Below are 20,719 nucleotides of genomic sequence, written 5' to 3' on the forward strand. Positions count from 1 at the left end.
AGAGGTAGTGATGCGTCATCTCGCACTCCAAACAATCAGTTTGTCATGAAGTCTTTTGTCATTTGTTTCAGAAGTCTTGTGTTGTAGCAGACTGCTGTACTCATCTATTCTCTTAATTTGCTTAATTTTCTACCATGCATTTTGGAACTCTTTTTGAATCCCAGCACTCCAGTTACACTGGATTTGACATTGTCACTGTTTGTCACATTGCAATTGATGCAAAAATCCGATTTTAAGTGGCGAGAACATCCAGACTGAGACACAAAATCTGACTGGATCACACCATCTTCAAATGTGGTTTGATCCAATTTTCTAAAATCAGATTTTGTGGGGGTTTTTTTGTTTGTTTGTTTTTTGATGTCCAGACTGGATACAATGTACATATGCCAGAAATCAGGTTTGGCCTGGGAATCTGGACATAGCCTAAGACGAGACCTCAGTGCAGTGGTCAGGCTGCAGGTTAGAGGTAGAGTCTTTATGAATATCCATACACCGAAAATAATGACATGAACACAGCTAATTTTATTAGTACATTTGAATTGTGTGTAAACACTGGATTAAAATTATTTGACTTTTGGTTACACATCAGTTTTCACTTTGTGTATTGGAAAATCTGTACAATGAAAAAGAAATAGATTTCCATGGTTATGGGCTAAAGATGCACCTAAAAGTAACTAAACGCTAAACGACAATATAGAAGGGTGATAGTAGATGGGTATTAATAGAGATAATACTGAGACATTAAACACTGAACTGTGCAGATACTTAATGTTAAAAACTTGGGTCAATAATTTAGACATAGGTCATTTTTTCCCTGAGAAACTGTACCTTCTCTCTGTGGCCCAAGCTGAAACGGAGTTTGTTGCCTTTAAATGTAGTGATGGATGTGAGGTGGAGAACTTGCTGGTTTATACTGGATCATTAATTAAACATTGAATTGTTTTCAAATTGACCACTTGTTGGGCTGTATTGGAGGAAGTAGTAATGAAACTTTCATTACAGAATGATAATGTCCTGGTGTTTCTCTGCGTAGTGCTGGATGCTAGTGAGTCAAAAGGCAGGCAGCGTGCTGAGGCACACCTCGGGATTTACAGGTTGAACGCAATGTTTTTGTTTACACTGATAGGTGAGTGTATCACAGTTGTGTATCTGTCACCATGCCATGTGAGTGTCAGGGTAAATCTAGGTTTATGCATCTGCAAATTTCACTTGAAATGAACCAAAGGCCACTCTGTTAGTGAGTCATCATTTCCCCCATCATTTCCCCCCAGTGTGCTCACCTTTTGAACAGCAAACAGGCCCCCGCGCAGCTCTTCCTGCAACTGAACGCCTTCCTGAAGGTTGTGACACGTAACACCCCCCCCCCCTTACTGTATTTGTTGAGTGAGCTGAACCAAAGCAAAGTTGGTACAGAATTATTTAATGAATTATGTCACTCAAGCTGCACTCAAGCTCCTTTTCATATGGCAATGATTGCCATTCAGAGGCTTTACAAACTGATCCTTCACAGAACAACTTTCAGCTTTTTTCACTTTTTTGTCTGTGGTATAACTGGAACTTAATCAGTTGATCTGTGGCATTGTGTATCATCTCCCCTCTGAACTTGCACATGTCTCCTTTCTCTCTCTCTTCTTCTTTGTTTCCCCACATTTGGACCATGTCATCTTCTGTAGCTTATGGCCTCCAATACGGAGGGGCGGAGCAGTCCCAGTGAGGTGCTGGTGTGTACCACCAGTCCTGACAAGCCGGGCCCACCCTCCAGCCCCTGCGTGCAGGACCCGGTCAGCCCCTACGGCTTCACCATCAAGTGGGGTACGTGGTGTCAGCCCATGCTCAGCTGGAGTGTTCAGTGGCATCGCTGAGAGCATAGCTGAGTGATGGACAATATTGAATATTGTGAATATATTGTCAAATTAGTGATGATATGAATCAAATGATCAGAAGGTTGCTGGTTCAAGCCCCACCACTGCCGAGCAGCGCCAGCAACCTTCTGATTACAAGTCAAGTGCCTTAAGCACTAAGCTACCACTGCAATGACCCACTGCCCACTGTAACTTAAAACTTAAAAAAAAATAGCCACTGTTTGGCCTCTTGGCAAAACCCTTAACCCTCAATTGCTCGAGTTGCATAATTTACAATTATAACTGATAAAAGCGTCAGCTAAATTCCATAAATGTAAATTACATACTCTCATGCAAGAAATGGATGAGCTTGTCCAAAAGAAGGCATTCAGTATGCCAGTTTAGCAAGGTTTTGGGTTGAGGTAGTGTTGCATTAAATTAAAAGATCTCCACTGGTCGATGCTCACTAAATTTAAATTACTGTAGTCATGAGTTCCAGAAAATGTTCATAGGCATGAACAGATGGAAAAAGTTAAGCTATTTTTTTCTTTAACATGGTGTTGATTTTTCCAGAATTAACCTGTGTTAAATTTTAATTCTCTGTCAGTCTCCCACTGAGATGCAGCAGATCACTTGCATAGTGGCTACAGAAAAGGGTCAAAGATGAACAAATCAAAGACCCTGGAGACAATAATCGTTTGTCTGTACATGCATTTGTGTCTGTCTCTGTCTGTATGTGCATATGCCAGTCTCTTTTTTTACACTGTACCATCCATATTGTTTCATTTCAGAACCCCCAGAAGACAATGGAGGATCAGAAAGCTTAACATACCTCTTAGAGATTTCAGATGGAAATGTTGATGGTATGATGAGGGCTTGTGGGTGAGTGGGTGGGTTAGTGGGTGGGTGGGGTTCTTTATTGTTCTGGTTTAATTGGATTTGGCTTTCTATTCAGTGCTTATTGTCTGTGTTTATGAAACTCCCCGCACATTCACAGAGGATCTTAGCATAGCACGGCTACTCTAGGAGCAAGATATTTCAGCAAACAGACCAACAGTAATGTCACAAAGAGTTTCCTCAGAATCATACAGCAAGTTCACACTGAGACACCTCAGAATTAGACAGCAACGTCATACTTGTCTCATTATCCATAGACCCAAAGAACTACATGCTCAGACTCAGAATCTCAATCTCCTCTTGACTCCTCGTACTCAGAAACCGCTATGTCACAGTGACTCCTCAGACTCAGACAGCAAAATCACACACTTGATTTAATAGTTATTTTTCCCTCAGTATCTTCACACTGAATCAGTCTCCTCTACTCCTCCCTGTGGAAATTCAGCTGTCCCAGGTGTAATTTACCCTATCGGGCACCTCCCGCATGGGAGTCCAGATAACAGTCTCTCATATCTACTGCAGAAGCAGTCCATCTTCAGCATGCACTGATCAGATGGAGAGGCTGATTGAGCCTTGTTCTCTCTGTGCCTGCATTTCTGTTAGAGCAGCATCATCAGCCAGTCATTAAAGCTTGTGGTTTGAGCTCTCTCTCTCTCTCTCTCTGCATGTTGGACATTACATATGCAGACACAGGAATGTTGGGGTTGGTGGTTGACAGCAAGAGTGTTAAATCACACATATTTTGATCGCCATTGTGTGTGTGTGTGTGTGTGTGTGTGTGTGTGTGTGTGTGTGTGTGTGGTGTTTGTTGAGCAGCTAATCAGTGGGACATCGCATACAGTGGACCCGCCACCCAGTGTGTGTGTGAACGCTTGAAGCCAGGCACTTTGTATAGACTCCGCCTCTGCTGCATTAGCACAGGGGGACACAGCCAGGTACACACACCCACACCTGCACAACATTATGCATTATGTTCACAGCCAGGTACATGCTAGAAACCTGCACAGCATCACACAAGTTCCAACCACATGGTAACACACCTAAACCACACCACACACACTAAACAAACATACACCATACCTGAATGGTATACAAGTGTATTCAGAAGATCCCTTACAGTATTGGTTACTTCTGAAACATAAGCTCTGCAAGGACTGAAATTTTCTAAATTAAAAATCGTTATCCCTTTTGTCATCACATTTAGCCTTTTCCTCCTCAGAACTGGACTAATAGTGTGCGTGTGCGTGCATGTGCGTGCGCGTGTGTGCGTGCATTTGTAGTGTTCAGACAGCGTCCTGGTGCGCACTCTGAGTGTGGCCCCTGGCCCCTGCCAGCCTCCCAGAATTGTGGGCAAAGCCAAACACAAGGAAGTGCAGTTACAGTGGGGTGAGGTTCCTCTTCCTATCAGTGCTCGACACACACCCATACCCACACACACACTCACTCCCTCACCATGGCCTGTGAGGATTCTGCAGTGTGAGGGTTTTGGTTATAACTGTCCTTGTATCAGCAGGAAGAAAGCATGTCGTAAGAGGTGAGCTACCACTGTTGGCAGTGGTTAAGGTACTTGACTTCAACTCGGAAGGTTGCTGATTCAAGCCCCACCACTGCCAAGTTGCCACTGTTGGGCTCCTCAGCAAGGCCCTTAACCCTCAATTGCTCAAGTCGTACTCAGTCATAATTGTAAGTCGCTTTGGATAAAAGCGTCAGGTAAACGCAGGTGACACAAACTTGTCCAGTTACTCTAGAGCTCAGCAGGGAGGGAAAATATTTGGCATTTGACAGATATTTTTAGCCAGCTATTTAGCCAGCAAAACATCTAAATGTAACAGTAAAAAGTAATAAAAAGTACATGGTAAACATTAATAACCTAAAAGTCAAGAGTCTGATGCTAGCTTGATTAACTGGACGTACAAGTTAGATCACACATTTCAAAGTGCAACATTACAATAATAATAGCAAGCTAGCATCATTTGCATGTAGAAAAGAGCTTCTTAGCAAGTAAACAAATTGGTACAAATTATCTTACATATTCTATGAGTGCCAAAAGTGCCTATAGCTACATAAGCACAGTGCATTTCTGTGAAAAACTCATAGATCCTGTGAAGAGTTTTAAGACTGTGGCATGTCCGAGATGGAGCAGTTCAGAAGGAAGCTCGTTCCTTCACTGAGGGGCGAAGTCAGCAGCAAGAGTTTCCCTTGTGGCATTCTTTACTTCTTAATGAAGCAGCATGTCGCACAATAAGGTTTTAAAGGGTCCTCAAGGATCTGAGTATCCATGCTATGTTTTAGACATTATTGCTGTATCCTTAACTGGAGTCAGAGATGCGTCAGAACTATAATGTTAAGATGGTCTTTGGCTAATGGCTCTCATTGCTGTCAGTGGCTCTTTCTCACTCTCTCTTCCTCCCTCTTACGTGCTCCCTCTCTTCCTCCTAGACTGCCCTCCATCTGAAGGTTCGTGTGGACTGACAGAGTACAGCATAGAGATGCGCGAGGGGGAGGCAGAGCCTGCCGAGGTCTACCGTGGTCCTGACCTGGAGTGCACAGTCAGCACTCTGCTCCCTGGCGCCACCTACAGCTTCCGTCTGTGTGCAGCCAACGATGCAGGGGTGAGTGAGGCAGCAGTACAAGTGCGAGGCACCTATGCCTTGACTCAGACACACCTTGCAGCAGTAGTGCTGGATGACCAGAACTTCAAATGTACTGCATTAAATGATATAATAGAAAGCAGGAGCCTTTTTTCTCCACCTTCAGTAAACTATGAACATTTGACAGCTTCTGAATTAAGGTCCTGCTCCTGGATTAAATAAATCTTGGTGCTGGGTTCAAGGTCTCAGCCGTGTGCTGTGGTTCCATCTTTCCAGTTTTTTATGCTAATGGGTTAATATGCCTATGGGGAATATGCCTAAACACAGGCTTCTATGTGCAGTGAGACAGGCCAGTGAGCGATTCTAATTTCCTCATTTGTTTACCATTTTTATTTGTCAGCCCAGAGATCCCAGATGAGGGAGTCTCGAGAGAGAAGCCTTCATCTCCTAAACCCTGAAACAGAGACTTTGCAAACATGCTCTGATTTTAAATTTGTTTAGGTCATATCAGTGTAGCTTCTAAGATGATTATTATTTCATCTCTGTAAAGATTGGTTTCCACAGACTGCCTGGAAAATTGTTGGTGTGTGTCTCCACGGGTTTGTATGAAATACATGTGCATATGGCTGCCGTCAGAGCAGGTATTCAGGAGAGGTTGTTCATGGCTCAGACATGAACATCACAGACCTACACATGGGTTTTTTGGTTGAAGTGACACCAGAACACAACCTTCCTTTCTCATGTCACCTTTACATGGGTATGCCATCATACACACCTTCACATAGATATATCACTGTGCAGTCATATGGTTACCACCCTCGTGTTTCTCCTTCACAGTACGGCGCCTACTCTGAACCCACTGAGGTTACAACTGCAGCAGGCCCTCCTGGCCAGTGTGGGGTGCCCTCCCTTACACTGACTTCCAATACGTGTGTGCTGGTCAGCTGGGAGGTGAGTACACACACGCAAGAATCTGGGAGAAGCATTCAAACACTTATTCTAGGGTATCCTGAATAGAATTTTATTATAACTTTGTAATAGGTTTAAAGCCATATCGTTTTGAATTAATTGACACTAAACTGTTATTGTAATTACATTGTATAGATTAATGAGCCATCATTAATTATCAATGTTGTAGGCCCATTTATTATACATACTCACAAAGGCACCTTAAAGTTTTGTAGCAATAATAGAAGAAGAATAGAAGAAGAAGCGGTGAGATGTGGTCTGCCAATTTGTTGTCCACGAAGCAGAAGAGGGCAATACTAATGAGAGTCTGGTGTGTGTCTGGCTCTTCAGAATCTAGAGAGCTCAGGCGCAGATATCTCGGAGTTCCGGCTGGAGTGGGCCAAGGACCAGGAGCCCATGGAAGTGATCTACTGCGGCTTGGACACACAGTGCGAGGTCTCCAACCTGACACCTGCCACACACTACTGCTGCAGGCTACAGGTAGACCACCCAGCCCAAAATTAAACCACACACTACTGCTACAGCTGCTGCTGCTACATACACTACTAAATAGTCCTATGGCCAACAGAATGCTCTTGAGGACAACATCACCTAACACCACAGCATGCACTACTAGCATATTTAAGTAGAGTATAAATGCACTCAGTCTCAAAACCATTTGAGCACGTGTGGCCCTGCAGTAAGATAAGCTGCATTCAGACCACTCCCTACAATTATCTTCACAGCCCAAATTGAATAAATGTCAGACATGCAAGACACAGCACTGGCACTGCACTCAATTGCAAAACAACCCGATCACCATAAATAGGGAACTTTGTCATGAGCATTCAAAGAGATTTTGAAAAGCAATATACAGGCTGTCTCACTCTGACCCTCTCCCTGAATTTGCTGAGTCACCCTCTTTCAGTTGGACTTGCAAGTTCTTTATCCAAAATGCTTTATGGTCTTTTTCCTTTTTGAAAATTTGTTAGGGAAAGGGTGGCCTTATTGAACTCATGCTGTTGCATGTCAGCTGCTTGAGGAGATCCAAGAGGAATGTCTGTGGTAATTAACAACCTTGCAGGCTAAGTTAATGTGGCACAGATTTTAAAGGTCAGTGCACTAGAGGATCCAGCATGGCAGCGTAGAGTACTGTGGACTTGGTTGAGCTCTGCACCACTGCGCTGATATTTTTGAATGCATTTTTGAGCATGGATGAGACATTTCTGAAAATATAAGAATTCTGCAAGTCTGACACTGCAAATGGCTCATCAACTGGCATCAGACATCGACAGAGATGACTTGGGACCAAGATCTTTCATGTCTGGAGATGCTTGAACGTGCACAGTATGTCTTAACACATCGATGACCTCAATAACATGGGCAAGAGGAAGAATGTGTGAATCCTCTGTCTCGCCAAGGGCTCAGAAGGCAGCCAACCAACACTGTGTTTTGAAGCCTGGATACCTCACCTTCCTGAAGTGGAATTCAAGAGTGGCCATATTGAAATCAAAACGGCACACTGCACACAAATTCAGAAGCCAAGTTTGAAACTGCCACCAGCCCATTATCATCAGATTTCATAACTGTGCAGAGGAAAGGTGTTTGATGCTTCAAGATGCAACAGGCAGATGGACAAGCAGACACTAAATTACAAAGGCTCCAGGATTGTGTTCTTCCAGGACTGGTTGTCCTACAGAGGTGTGAAGGCTTTGATGAGGTTTAAGCAGCTTCTTAAGGACACTGGCACCCAGTACGTATTGCTCTACCTGGACATATTGAACCACATCTACAATGGGCGCACTAAGCTGTTCCCCACCCTGTTAAGGGCATTATAAGCATATACTGTTGCATCACGTTTTACATAGTTGTTGTTCCGTTGCCTTCTCAGCTAACTGGCACAGATTGCTGTTGTGTGTGACCAGTGACTATTAGCTTTGTTTATACTTGTCCTTTATTTTTAATCATTTTGTCAATGTGATGCAACGTAAGATGGAGCAGTAGGAAAGCGTGACATAAAAAGGTGTCTTTTCAATTTAAAAGACCAGAAGTGCCTTGTTGTATATCTGTTGTTTTGCTTATTTTGATGGTGATGAGACAGAAATCGGAAAGTTGAGAGTTTGTCTAATCCATGTTTTACTTCATGGGGAAGACCCTTTGGACTGTGTTGTCAAGACTGTCACAGTCATAGAGAGAGTCAAAATTACAGTGTATCCAGATTCAAAAACTGTTATAGTGGGTGCTAGGTCATTTGCCAATTAAAAAACAAAAAACAAACAAACAAAAAAAATTTGATAGTCACACAACTAGTTTTGAACAAGTTTACTGCTCATTCTTCACTACAAAAAGAGGAAGGTGGCAATTTTAAGAAAGGCTAAGCATTTAAATTGTACAAAAGTTTTAAAGACAAATATGGACAGTTTAGGCTTATGAAGGCAGAAACTTGCAAATGGAGGAATTTGATATTTTCAGTATTACATGTTTACCACCCACCAAGTCATCCAGTCAAATTCCTTATAGATGTACTTTCTAATTTAATGAAGTTGGTAGTGGAAAATATCATTATATGTAGGGATTTTAAATGTCTCTCAAATCCAATGATTGATAGATCTCTGCAATTTGTCCCAGACATCACTATCGAAACAAATCACTGGTCTTTGTAAAACCAACCACTTTTTGTGATTTGTTTTTACAAAGAATAAGGATACATAGATGTCTGGAGGACACTTCACTCATACTTCTCTGTTACACAAAAATCGGCTTTTCAATTCCTAAAAATTTTTTTTAAATATTATTTCTGATTATGCTACTATATATCTTGAAATGTTTTTAAATTGTTCAAAACAATTCAAACATTGAAGATTCAGCTCTTTTATTCTTAAAGATTACAATTTTAAAACATTCTTTGCCTCAAATTTAAGTAGTTTCTTCACGCAATTTCTCCATGGCTAGTAATCCATTCCTACTCTGTGAAACTTCCAAGGGTTATATCAGGGGACTTGTAATATCCTACATTGCCATTAAGAGGTACAGAATTGCAGAACAGCAGGTCTTTTTAGGAATTCAATTCAAACAGCCAAAAACAATATATTAAAAATCCTGCATGAATTAGATTAAAAGAAAGTATAGGCCTTCATTGGACTCTTTATTAACGCAAAAAAGATGGTGTAAAATTGGGATTTGCAATCAAAGATCATTTGAACTTGGGGACAAGTCCACCAAATACCTGGGTTATTTAACAAGGAAGAGAGTAAGATCTTAAATGATCTCCTAAGTGTGATCAATTGGACAGGATCTCACTCTTCTGATCCTCAAATTTTAATAGTGTCTTTAGAATTTCTTATTGAAACCTTTAAAATACAGAAGTAAATAATGCCACAAACAGTTTAATGGGAGCTTCCATTTCTAAGCTTGACCTTTCAACTATATCAACAAAAGCTTCTTCTTGATGAAGCTCCTCTTCTCTGCACTCAAAGTAGAGGAGCACATAAGACCAAATAGCAAAGGCCTTGGGCCCTGATGGATTTAGCAGTGAGTGAGTTTTATAAAGAGTTTCAAAACCTCTTAATGGTGCCTTTGTTACATATATATAACTATTCTCCCAGTTTTCTTAAGAACACCAACATCACTATTTTAAAGAAAAGGAAATATCCTGATTATAGACCATTCTCGGTCTAGTAATCAGAAGGTTGCCAGTTTAAGCCCTACTGCTGCCTAGTTGCCACTGTTGGGGCCCCTAAGCAAGGCCCTTAACCCTCAATTGCTCAAATTGTACTCAGTCATAATTGTAAGTCGGTTTGGATAAAAGCATCAACTAAATGCTGTAAATGTAAATGTAAATCTCACTTCTAAAGGTAGACTTAAATCCTATCCAAGATCTTGGCCAAACGCTTTGATGGAATCCCACCTCCTATAATTTAATTAGGTCAAATTTCACTTCTAAAGATATTTCTGAAGATATCTGCTTTACCCAAATGAAATGGTTGCCTTTATGGGCCATTATATTATTTCACAGTTAGACAATTGGACAACTTGTTTAGCTATTTTATTGTGAATAAACAAAGGCCCCTTATTAAGATGCCTGTGTTACAATTATGTGAAAGATCTAGACCTTCTAGGTATTTAGAAATATCAGTTAAGTGCCTATTTATAGTATATAGGTGACTATATATGAAATGATGGCTCCTCTGTATGGATAGATATTGAAGCAACTCAGTCAGAATGCCCTCTTAGAAATGTGATTTTATAAGGTTCTCTACAGGCTGCTAAGGGGTACTGCAATAATCCAGTATCATTAAAAAAAAAAAAAATAAATAGCATGGAGAATAGTCTGATGGATCGTATACAGAGCCATATTAATTTTGGTTTTCAGTCCAATTGCACATAATCCTGACTTCTTGCTGAGCATTTTAGATGTGGGATTTAAACATTGGGCCTCCTAAAGGACTTTAATCTCTGGATGATTTATTTGATGTTATTTTAATGACCTTTAATCAATCAAATAAATACCTTTTAAGTTGCTAAATTTCAAGTACAAAACTTTATTAAAAAAAAAAACCTGATTATTGAATTAATTATTCACAGAATTAATTAATTAATTATTCCCCCTAGCTGGGGGGGGGGGGGCCCACATTGTGTCCTTAGTGTAAAACAGACACAGGAAGTCCCATCCATAGTCACTGGTTATGCTCCAAATTACAAAGATATTGGAGAGCTATTTTGCATGAAATAGTTTTGAGTGTGAAACTGAAGTTTGATTCAATTTTTCTTGTCCTGGATTTCACTAGGAAGTATATTGTTGATGTGCATAGGAGAAAGCTCTATAACATCTTAACTTTCTCTTCCAGGAAAAATATACTCCACTCAATTTCAATAAGCTTCTGTCAGTTGCGGGGTTGCACAGATTAATATTAGAGCTCGTCCCTTTGGATTTCTTGACTTGCCTTTGGCATGAGAGGACAGATTCCTTTTTATAAAGTATGGAAACCTTTTTTGGATGTAAATATTTTTAAAAATGTATATGTGCTATAATATGTGGAACCTTTATATACAAGGGATAGATTGATCACATTCACTTTGTATATTATACTAAGCCTGTTCTTATCTATCCCATGTGCTGTATTTAATGTACTGAGGAAATTAAACTTCTCCAAAACTGCAGAGAGAGAGTTATGGAGGACTTTTTTTTTTTTTTTTTTAAGAATAAAAAAAAAATCAGGAAGGGTGGCAAAGGTATCAGCATTTGAGGATGAACTCACCTTCATTAAGCTGTTTGCTCTCCGTTTCTTGGATGTGGAACTGCACTTTGCTTTACTGAGCGCACCCACATTTCACATACAAAACCAGAGATACAGGAGACACCTAGAACCTCCATGCAACAGGGTTCTGGTTGGCAGTGTTCAGATAACACTAAATTATTAAGTCTTGCTATGAACTTCACAGCTGTTAGAGTGTGGGTTTAAAGCAATATACACCATGAAAGCAGGTTTTATTAAAGCATTGGGTAACCTAAATCTGTGTGTTCTGTCTAATTAGGACCATTTTGCTCTTTGGCACAGTCTATATATACCAAGTGGGTCCTATGAGTACTATTCCAAAGTCCAGAAAATGACCAATTTAATTATCCAGAATTTTCCCCATATGTGGTTGGTGAAGGTACGTGCATAGAAGTCTCAGCTCCTATTATCAGATGCTGGTGTCAGAGTGATGTATTTGTATTACTGTAACTGAACTATAGTGACCACTATTCAAGCATGCACACATTTTTTACAGTGATTCTAAATGTTTTAAATTTATAAAATAGATTTTGCTTCTGTGTTTATTTGTACTAAAGGTACAGTTTCATGTAGCACTTTAATTTCTGTCTATAAAAGGCCTGAATATGTTGCTGGTCTGGAAATCCAGAAGTGCTCATGTGTTTATCTCTCTGTCTCGTTCTTTGTTTGTTTGTTTGTGTGTGTGTGTGTGTGTGTGTGTGTGTGTGTGTGTGTGTGTGTGTGTGTGTGTGTGTGTGTGTGTGTGTGTGTGTGTGTGTGTGTGTCTCTCTCTCTCTCTCTCTCTCTCTCTCTCTCTCTCTCTCTCTCTCTCTCTCTGTCTCTCTTTTTCCCCATCACTCCAACCTCTGCAGGCAGTGAACCAGGCTGGACCAGGGCTCCACAGTGAGCAGGTGAGCTGTCACACTCCAGCCGCTGTGCCAGATGTGGTCATGGGGCTGTGCGTGCTGGACCACGACCCCACAGCCAGCAGCATGTACTGTCCATCCACCTGCCTTGCCCTGAAGTGGGAGGAGCCCTGCAACAACGGTGCAGAGATCAGCTTCTACACCATCATACTGGGCGAGCAGCTCATCCAGCTAGAGGCCTGCACCTGCCACATGCTGCAGCACCTACTGCCTGACAGTGAATACAGGTACAGTGACAATTGCACAGTTCTACACACAATTACCCAGCAGGATTAGCAGTGTACTCTATACGCTGTAGGCATGGTGTCATCACTGATTTCCAACCCACACACCTTTTCACTCACCCCTCTTGACGCATTTTGTCCCTGCATGGTAGTATGGAAATGCATGTAATCAGGGGCATATAAAGTAGAGAGTCTATACAGAGTAGTTGTGGATCCCCTCTGTGTCATATTTGGTATCATACATGCAGACCCCCATAAAGATCGCTGAAGTTAGGCTACATTCAGGCTACACTAGGATCAATGACAAATGTACACTGTAGAATAGAGTTCATTACAGTAGATGAAACTATATAAAAAAAAAAAAAAATCAAAAACATGTTCACAATTTATAACATTTACTGTTTAAGGAAGTACACAAACATGCATGAACATCTCATGCTTCGAGCTTCTTTCCCCCAGTTGACCGGTGTCTCCCACAGCATGCTTCCCTGTGCGGCTGCAGACAGCAAGTGCTGAGCCCCACAGTTAACAGCACCGGCCCTGTGGCACTGTGCTGGGATACAGCAGCACTTTTGCTATATACCATATCGCACTGGTATGTCAGCTGGTGGTGGGGTAGACACCTCCCCCTCCTGCCCCGGTCCATCTCCCAGCACCTCTTATCTGTGCTCCTGCCACTCCTCTGATCAACTCTCAGACACAATTCAACAGAATTATTTCTTACCCTCTCACAGGGTCAGAAAGGTTCCCCTTTGTGGGTTGCCTATCTGCAAGAGGTATACTGTCTCTTGTAATCATAAAAGCAAGCACAGATCAATCAATTCTCCAAGCACAGATCAATCAAGGCCATTGAGAGGGTCAGTGAGACGGATGTAGCCAAGGCCTGTGTTAGGCAAACTAACATAGATGGTTTGATGGCTTTTAGATTGATTTGATTGTCTGCTGTCATTAAGCCCTTTCAGTCTTGCAAAAGGTTAGTGTGTGTTGTTTTCAGCTAAATGTCAGCCAGGAAACCATGCAATTGGAATGGTCCACAAACCTCAGCGAAATACTGATTATTTTTATTTTGGCCCCATTTTTTCCAATGTTTGAGTTGTGCTTCTTAAAGATTGCTTTAGCTGTTGCTCCTCATTCTTTTTACTTGTTTGTTTGCTAGTTGTTCATGAGATCACTGATGCAGGCACGTCTTTCCCACTAGTTAGGTCTGCTTTAGTTGTGCTGTTTGGCTATTTAATTATCACACTGTTTTGCTGAGCTTCTCCTGGGATGATGGTCTTTTCTCAGTAAAGAAAAAAGTTCATGAAGATGGAGAATTATGGAGGAACAAAGAGCTCGTTTCGCTTTTGCCAATAATCCACTAAGTGCTTCACTGCATTGCTTCTCTGTTTTAATGCATCACATCAAAGAAGTGAATTTGTTGCCATCATAATTCAATGTTATCGACTTCATACCTGTTGTTCTTTTAATTACATCTATTAAAATAATTTTATTAGATGCATTTTTCTATCCATTCCTACCTGTGACAGTCTTTGTTTGTGCACAGACTCCTTTTCACCTGTACCAATCTGTAAGTTTTGCTGATATTTTGATCATTTTGATCCATTATTTAATTTCTTATCTCAAAACTCTTTAATGACTGAAGGTAAATACCATGTAGTGTCATTTTATACTCCCAAAACATTTTTCTTAGACCAGTAACAGAGAAGGAAACATTTGTTTTCCCCAAAACGATGTCCTATTTTCTTCTCTCCACATCTTGGACCTCATTCTACTTTTGAGCCCAGCAACAATACATACATACGTTTTAAAAAAAGAATATTCACTGCATCTATAAATAATAAATAGTATTAAATGATTATTAAATATAAATACTGTGCTCTACTAACCTATAGTAAGTTAGTTCTTATGACTGCTCTGGATCAGAGTGAGAGGCCCCAACGGACTGTGGGGTTTTTCCGCTTCCCTTTTCCTTCCTGTAGGGCAAATGCCAACGAAACTTTAATGTTAATGTAACTCATGTTATTGATGTAAAGCTGGTCACTCCCTGATGCCACACACAAACGCACAACCACCAGTCACTTCATTCACTTACAATGACATTTATATAAAATAAAAATGACTATTTATGAATGTGGTAAAAGCTATGGACAAATGAACCAGTCATGGAATACTGACAAAAGCGACTATAACACATGCTGAGTGAGGAATGAATAATGGTTTAATTAGCATGAAGTGTCAAATGTGTGAATGCCCTGAGGTTTAATTCACCTCAGTTAGCCTGTTGAGGCTGTTTTACATATCCTATGGGAAAATAATTGTACACATTTGCTCACAAAGTACCTAATTTGTCATTTCTGTCTGGCTGCTAGAAGGTAGTGTTCCTCAATGCTTTTGCTTACACAATCAAATCCCCTTTTTGTCCTATATTATGCTCTTTATAGCTGACTGGTTGAACCAGTGTTAAAGCTGTGCAATATTCTGAAATAGCCCATGGTATTTATCTCCATTGTATATTTCTGCGTGTGCAAGTCTACCTCTCATTGTTCAAAGTGTAGGAACTGCATAATATGTATGGTTGCACATGTGTGCAGTTGCATAGCTGAACTAGACAGCTGTGTGTATTCTCAACGAGCCTTTTTCTTCGAAAATCAACCATGTATCTGAAATGCATGTCTACCACAAAATCATCTAGTCTGACTGCTATCATCTGTCTTTTTCAGCAGTTGCACAGTTTAGAAATAATCCCGATACAGGCAACATTTCAACGCCATGGTATACAAAATGGTGAGCAGGTCCTGTGTGCCGTGTGTTAGTGTGCAGATCCAGGCAGTGAATGGAGTGGGGGTTGGCCCATTGAGCCCTCCACTGCTGGCCCGCACCAAGCCCCTACCCCCCACACCCCCCCGCCTGGAGTGCAGTGCTGCAGGGCCCCAGAGCCTCAAGCTGAAGTGGGCGGACAGCAGCACCGGTGCCAGGCAGCTCCTGGGTGAGGAGGTGATGTTCAACCTACAAATGGAGGACAAGAACAGCAGGTGAGGGCTCCTGCCTGAGCTACAGGATCTCTGTCCGGCTCCCAGTACACAGAGAGGTCTGTGGGGAGTGCTGGAGAAAACGCTGCTGTTGGAGAGTGGAGATCGGATGCGATATTGCTAGTCTTACTGTGAAAGACCTGTGTGAGTGCAGGGAGGTGTGTTTGTGTGTGCGTGTGTGCGTGTGTGTGTCCTCTGAGACCTTGTAGGTTTCACCAGCTGAGCAGGAATCACTTCTGTTGTAGTGAGGGCACCATGTCAGACCTACGTTGCCATGAGCATGCCACATGCCTTTAGTTAATTGAAACTGCTAGTTGTTTTTCTTGGCAACATTAGCATGTTGGCACCTTTGGCAAGTAGGAATGGGACCTGACAGATGGGCTTCTAATGTGAGGATAATTAGCACCCTGACTGCCAGCCTGCCAGAAAGCCTTTCTGTGTTAGAACTACCTTAATTCTCTTGTCATTCCAATTAGCCTGTTCCAAAGGTTAAGGACAGGTTAGCACAACTTCAAACAACAGTTTGGGCCTTTTTGAAGAAATGCTTCATTACTGCTAACATTTTTGATGATGAGGGAATGTCAGAAGGACCCAGCTAGAATTGTGTATATTGCTTCTTTTTTTTTCATTGCATTATTGATTTTGAAGATGAACCTTTCTTAGATTAACTTTAACATATAGTTGCAATGCTAAATGTCTGTGATTTTGCCGTTTTCATATATACTTGAGTGCCTGAGTGATGTTCTGTGTACAGTACTGTGTACCATAAATGGAAGTCAGAAGAACATGGGGAAAGTGTGAGCTTCAAATGTGTCTATAAACAACCGCTTTAAAAGAAATAGTTTATTTTTAAATTCTTGCCATTAAAATCACTTTTTGTAATTTTAGAACAATAACTATTTGTTAATGCTTTTTGGCTGATTACTCTGTCATTTGGAAAGCATAGGTGTTTGGTAAACATCATGTTTTTAGATATTTTTGTGACTCAAGTACTTAATCACAGTTAATTATGGGATGAACACAAGCTAGCAAGCCTCAGAAATAAATAAGGTGCAATTATACCCAGAGTCCCATTATTGGTGACATCGCCATAGTAACCATGAAACAACTATGAAACCAAGAGACAGAGATGTGGATATGTAGATAATGTGCTCTACAGCTACAGTGCTATATGGATGGGTGAGGGAAGTCATTTGTATTAATAAAACATATAATTGCAGCCCAGAAATGAATGAATCAGGTTATTTCACTGTGTGGCAGTACTTGACAGTAAAAGTGGCTTTTGAAGGGTGTAATTTATATGTATATTTGCAGGTGCTGGTTAAGAGCATAAATTTGTGGTTGCAATGCTCAGTTTATAAGTGTCATGTCTCTTAGCGTATTGTGTAGCTTCCACCAGGATCCAGCCAGTCTGCCTCTTAATGCCTCTGTTCACATGTGTGATGCCTTTGTTCTGTGCAGGTAGTAGTCCTATGACCTCTTTACACCTGCAGAATTGTATGTCTGCTCTGGAGCTGGGTTGGCTCAGGGCAACCTGAGGCTATTAAGGGCTCTTTACCCTGCAGTGTCTGCAGGGGTCAGTAGGGCAGACTGAGTCATGCGTTAGAAGATAATAAACTCTAAATTGCTGGATTTCATGCAGGCAAAAAGCACAATTTTGATTAATAATGAAAGCAGGTATTTTGGCACAGCTCCATTGGCCTAACTCTCATTATTTCTATATCCATTTCCATCAGGATCTGGCAAATTAGCATCTGTGCCTGTTCTGTCACCTCTCCTGACCTCTGCAGGCTTTGCCCTATGAGCATGTGTGCACGTGTAACTGCTATCTATTCATTCAGAATGGGTGAAGTGAGGGACATTTGTCTTAATGTGCTGGTCTGCTTTGCAATATGCTACCCAGTATATGCTGCTTGCATTGCCAATAAATCTACAATTAATTTTATCACAGAGAATAATATTGATTTTTACATGACACTAGTTTGCTGTGGCAGCCACCAAAATTAAAGATAAAAATTAGCAATCTTTGCTTTGTGTTAATCTATCCGATTTATATTCCACATTATGGAGTATAAAAATGTTCCACATGGGGTATGAACTTGTTCCGATGAGACAGATTTCTAAGGTTTCCTTGGACATGGCACATGTATAGTCAGTGCTCTATTTTAATGTGTAGTTTTTCCTTTAAGGTTTATCACAATCTACAGAGGCCCAAGCCACACATATAAGGTCCAGAGGCTGGTGGAGTCCAGCAACTACACCTTCCGCATCCAGGCAGTGAGTGACGCTGGGGAGGGCACTTTCTCCGACACACACACCTTCACCACTACCAAGTCTGTTCCCCCTGCACTCAAAGGTACGTTCTGCTCTCAATCACACACTCAGAAAGACCTTAAGGGTCAAAATGCCTTCAAATGGCAAATGAGTGTGTGTTTAAGCGTGTACGGTCTCTGCAATGAGTGTCTCTCCCTATACAGCTCCCCGTGTGGTACAGCTGGAGGGCAACATGTGTGAGGTCACCTGGGAAAGTGCTCCACCAATGAGAGGAGACCCCATGAGTTATGTGCTACAGGTGCTGATCGGGAGGGAGTCTGAATACAAACAGGTGAGCTACCACTATTTTCATGGTATTCTAAATGTTCTAAATCTCTTTGGTCAGTGTCTGAGCATGTTGGTTTTGTTCTGAGAGACATGGTGTGTAAAATGTCAGTGTAAATCCAAAGGCCTGGTGGGAAAATGTCTTCACTGCCACTGGGTAGTAATCACCCATTCACCCACATCTACAAGGGCAACTTTTATTAGACCATTTTAATTGTGATATGATTTTTTTAATTTGTGACTTAACATGTGCCAGACTGCTCAAAATTTCAGGCACCTGTCCTGTGTATACCTGTTCAAAGTGGTGGCAGGTCAGTGGAATCATGGACCAGAGTGGTTGATATAATCTCTGACTGCTCCTGCTAGGCTGCTCGTACAGCTGTTTAGCTCACACTGGCCCCACCAAGCAGTTGTTCCATCTTCTTCACCTCTCACTGGTCACACTGAGGCGCTGTCCTTGATGATTACCCCCCCCCCCCGATTACCTGTCTGGTTCACCATTTTTCCTTTACATGCTCCCACAAATACACATGCATGCAGGCACAAACACGCACGTGTACACACACGTGTTTGGTAGCAAATGAAAAAAACATGGCTGCAAGTGTAAATGAAAGTGTCCAAACACAACCATGTAGACATTCGCACTTTGGCAGTTGACCTGATCACTCCCCAAGTTCACCATACTTATTTGACAAGACGGAGACCTACAGCACTGCCCAAATGCTGATTCAAATCATATTTTGCATGCATCCACAGCATGTATGTACATATCCCTCAAGGTCTGTGATAATCTGACATAGAGGCCAAAAGATTTAATGATTTGCTGTACAATCCTCTTCAGGTTCATGATGATACTTGCATATATTTGCATGAACAATTTCACTGTGATATTTTACGTTTACACTATGTTTGGTGATCCTTGGCCTTACAGTATCCAGTTAAACTGGAGAAAAAGGAGAAGAATCAGAAACCCATCAGTTAAAATAAGGGTCCAGCACTATATTCTTGAACCATTAATATGGATATTGTATCTAGAGGCAACTGCTATGTTTATCTTTGTTAATAACCTGTTTTCTGGTGTGGAGTACCCAGTACATATATTTATGTGCAGGGAGAGTTTTATGGCAAACTGCTCATCACTACCCACAGAGTTCCCTCTGTGAGTACCCTCTTGGGGAAAGAGAGCAAAAATGCATTTGTTTTGTTTTCTTTAGAGAGATCAGTTGAAAGCTTCTACCTTGGGACCTATAATTATTTTTCTCTTGGTAATGATGTTCTTTGTGTACATTTTTAATTACCTCAGACTATGCAGAGATTTTGTACATTATAAAACAGCAATTTATGTATGAGTAATGGGAGTTCCTAAAGCAGTTTTCATCCTGAAACCACTTGATATGTACTTTTCAAAAATTAATTTGTCTCAATGGCTGGTACAGTACACAGGAACAGAAAATATGTATTTATTTTTCTTTTTTTTCGCATTTTATTTTGCTTTTTTTATATTGTCTGCCTTTGAATTAACATAAGGGATTCAAATACATCTATTTATTAAATAAACATATTTAGATATTTAGATTGGTTTGGTACTGTGGGGTCAATACTGAATTTCATCCCAAGTGTCTGTAACTTCCTTCACACCTTCTCTCACATCTAAGGCCAATCGGATGGGTTGGTTCAGGAAGAGTTTACTGCACTAGGCATAGTTGCATTGGGTGCCAGCAATCAGAACAGAGCACATTGCTTGTCTGCTGAGGGAGCATTTGTTATGTTCCAGGTAAGGTTAAAAAAGGCCAGTGTGGATGAAGGATATGTCTATGGAGTGACATCTAATACGAAGCAGCTGCTGCCAACCCTGATTTCCAGGCCACTATGTGGCAGGATTTATCGCAGTTTGGTTTCTAGTGGGTTAGACCAAACCAGACATAATTTCAGAAGACACTCCTGTTTCTGCTGAACAAATAGTGTCTGCTGCACAAGAAACATCATCAGGGGCATCTCCCTCCTGCTCAAAACCAAACTTTTTTGTTGACAGGTATATTCTGCCCCAGGATTTTTAAGACATCAAATTGCTGTGCCTTTTTGGGTTAAATGATTCTGATTAATATAAGCTTTAGAGATACAGTAGTTGTATGGTATGCCATGGTGTAAAGTAATGAATTAATGTAATTGCAGCTTAGTAGTCTCTTTAATAATTTTAAAAGATGTTTAATGCGGTAGACCTTTCAGTCCAAGTGAAAATTCAGTTTACACTGAGCAATTTCTTTTTTCCTGAAAATGCATTCAGTGTTATTTCTCCTTAATTTATTACCCTCTGCGGTCCAGAGTTGTTATTTGTTGTAATTAAAATAAAGTTTTCTTTATATAGTATTATATGTTCTATTGTAAATACTTTTTGTTTTACAGAGTGCTT

The 20,719-nt window shown here is 40.9% G+C and overlaps 1 protein-coding gene across 6 annotated transcripts in view; it reads left to right on the forward strand.

The window, feature by feature from the left end:
* fndc3ba (fibronectin type III domain containing 3Ba) overlaps positions 1 to 20,719 on the forward strand; it is a 101,234-nt gene that overhangs the window by 74,847 nt on the left and 5,668 nt on the right. For 5 of the 6 annotated variants that reach the window (XM_027008532.3, XM_081700492.1, XM_027008531.3 and 2 more), the window contains 11 exons: positions 1,674 to 1,812; positions 2,633 to 2,704; positions 3,555 to 3,673; positions 4,019 to 4,124; positions 5,178 to 5,350; positions 6,167 to 6,280; positions 6,629 to 6,778; positions 12,405 to 12,685; positions 15,496 to 15,714; positions 17,901 to 18,067; positions 18,189 to 18,316. In XM_027008532.3, the coding sequence (XP_026864333.2) occupies positions 1,674 to 1,812; positions 2,633 to 2,704; positions 3,555 to 3,673; positions 4,019 to 4,124; positions 5,178 to 5,350; positions 6,167 to 6,280; positions 6,629 to 6,778; positions 12,405 to 12,685; positions 15,496 to 15,714; positions 17,901 to 18,067; positions 18,189 to 18,316 (1,668 nt within the window). The remainder of the gene's footprint in view (positions 1 to 1,673; positions 1,813 to 2,632; positions 2,705 to 3,554; positions 3,674 to 4,018; positions 4,125 to 5,177; positions 5,351 to 6,166; positions 6,281 to 6,628; positions 6,779 to 12,404; positions 12,686 to 15,495; positions 15,715 to 17,900; positions 18,068 to 18,188; positions 18,317 to 20,719) is intronic. The other variant, XM_081700494.1, reaches the window with a different exon arrangement.

Source organism: Electrophorus electricus, chromosome 17, assembly GCF_041902795.1.
Source record: "Electrophorus electricus isolate QZ-2024a chromosome 17, ASM4190279v1, whole genome shotgun sequence".
NCBI classification, from domain to species: Eukaryota; Metazoa; Chordata; class Actinopteri; order Gymnotiformes; family Gymnotidae; genus Electrophorus; species Electrophorus electricus.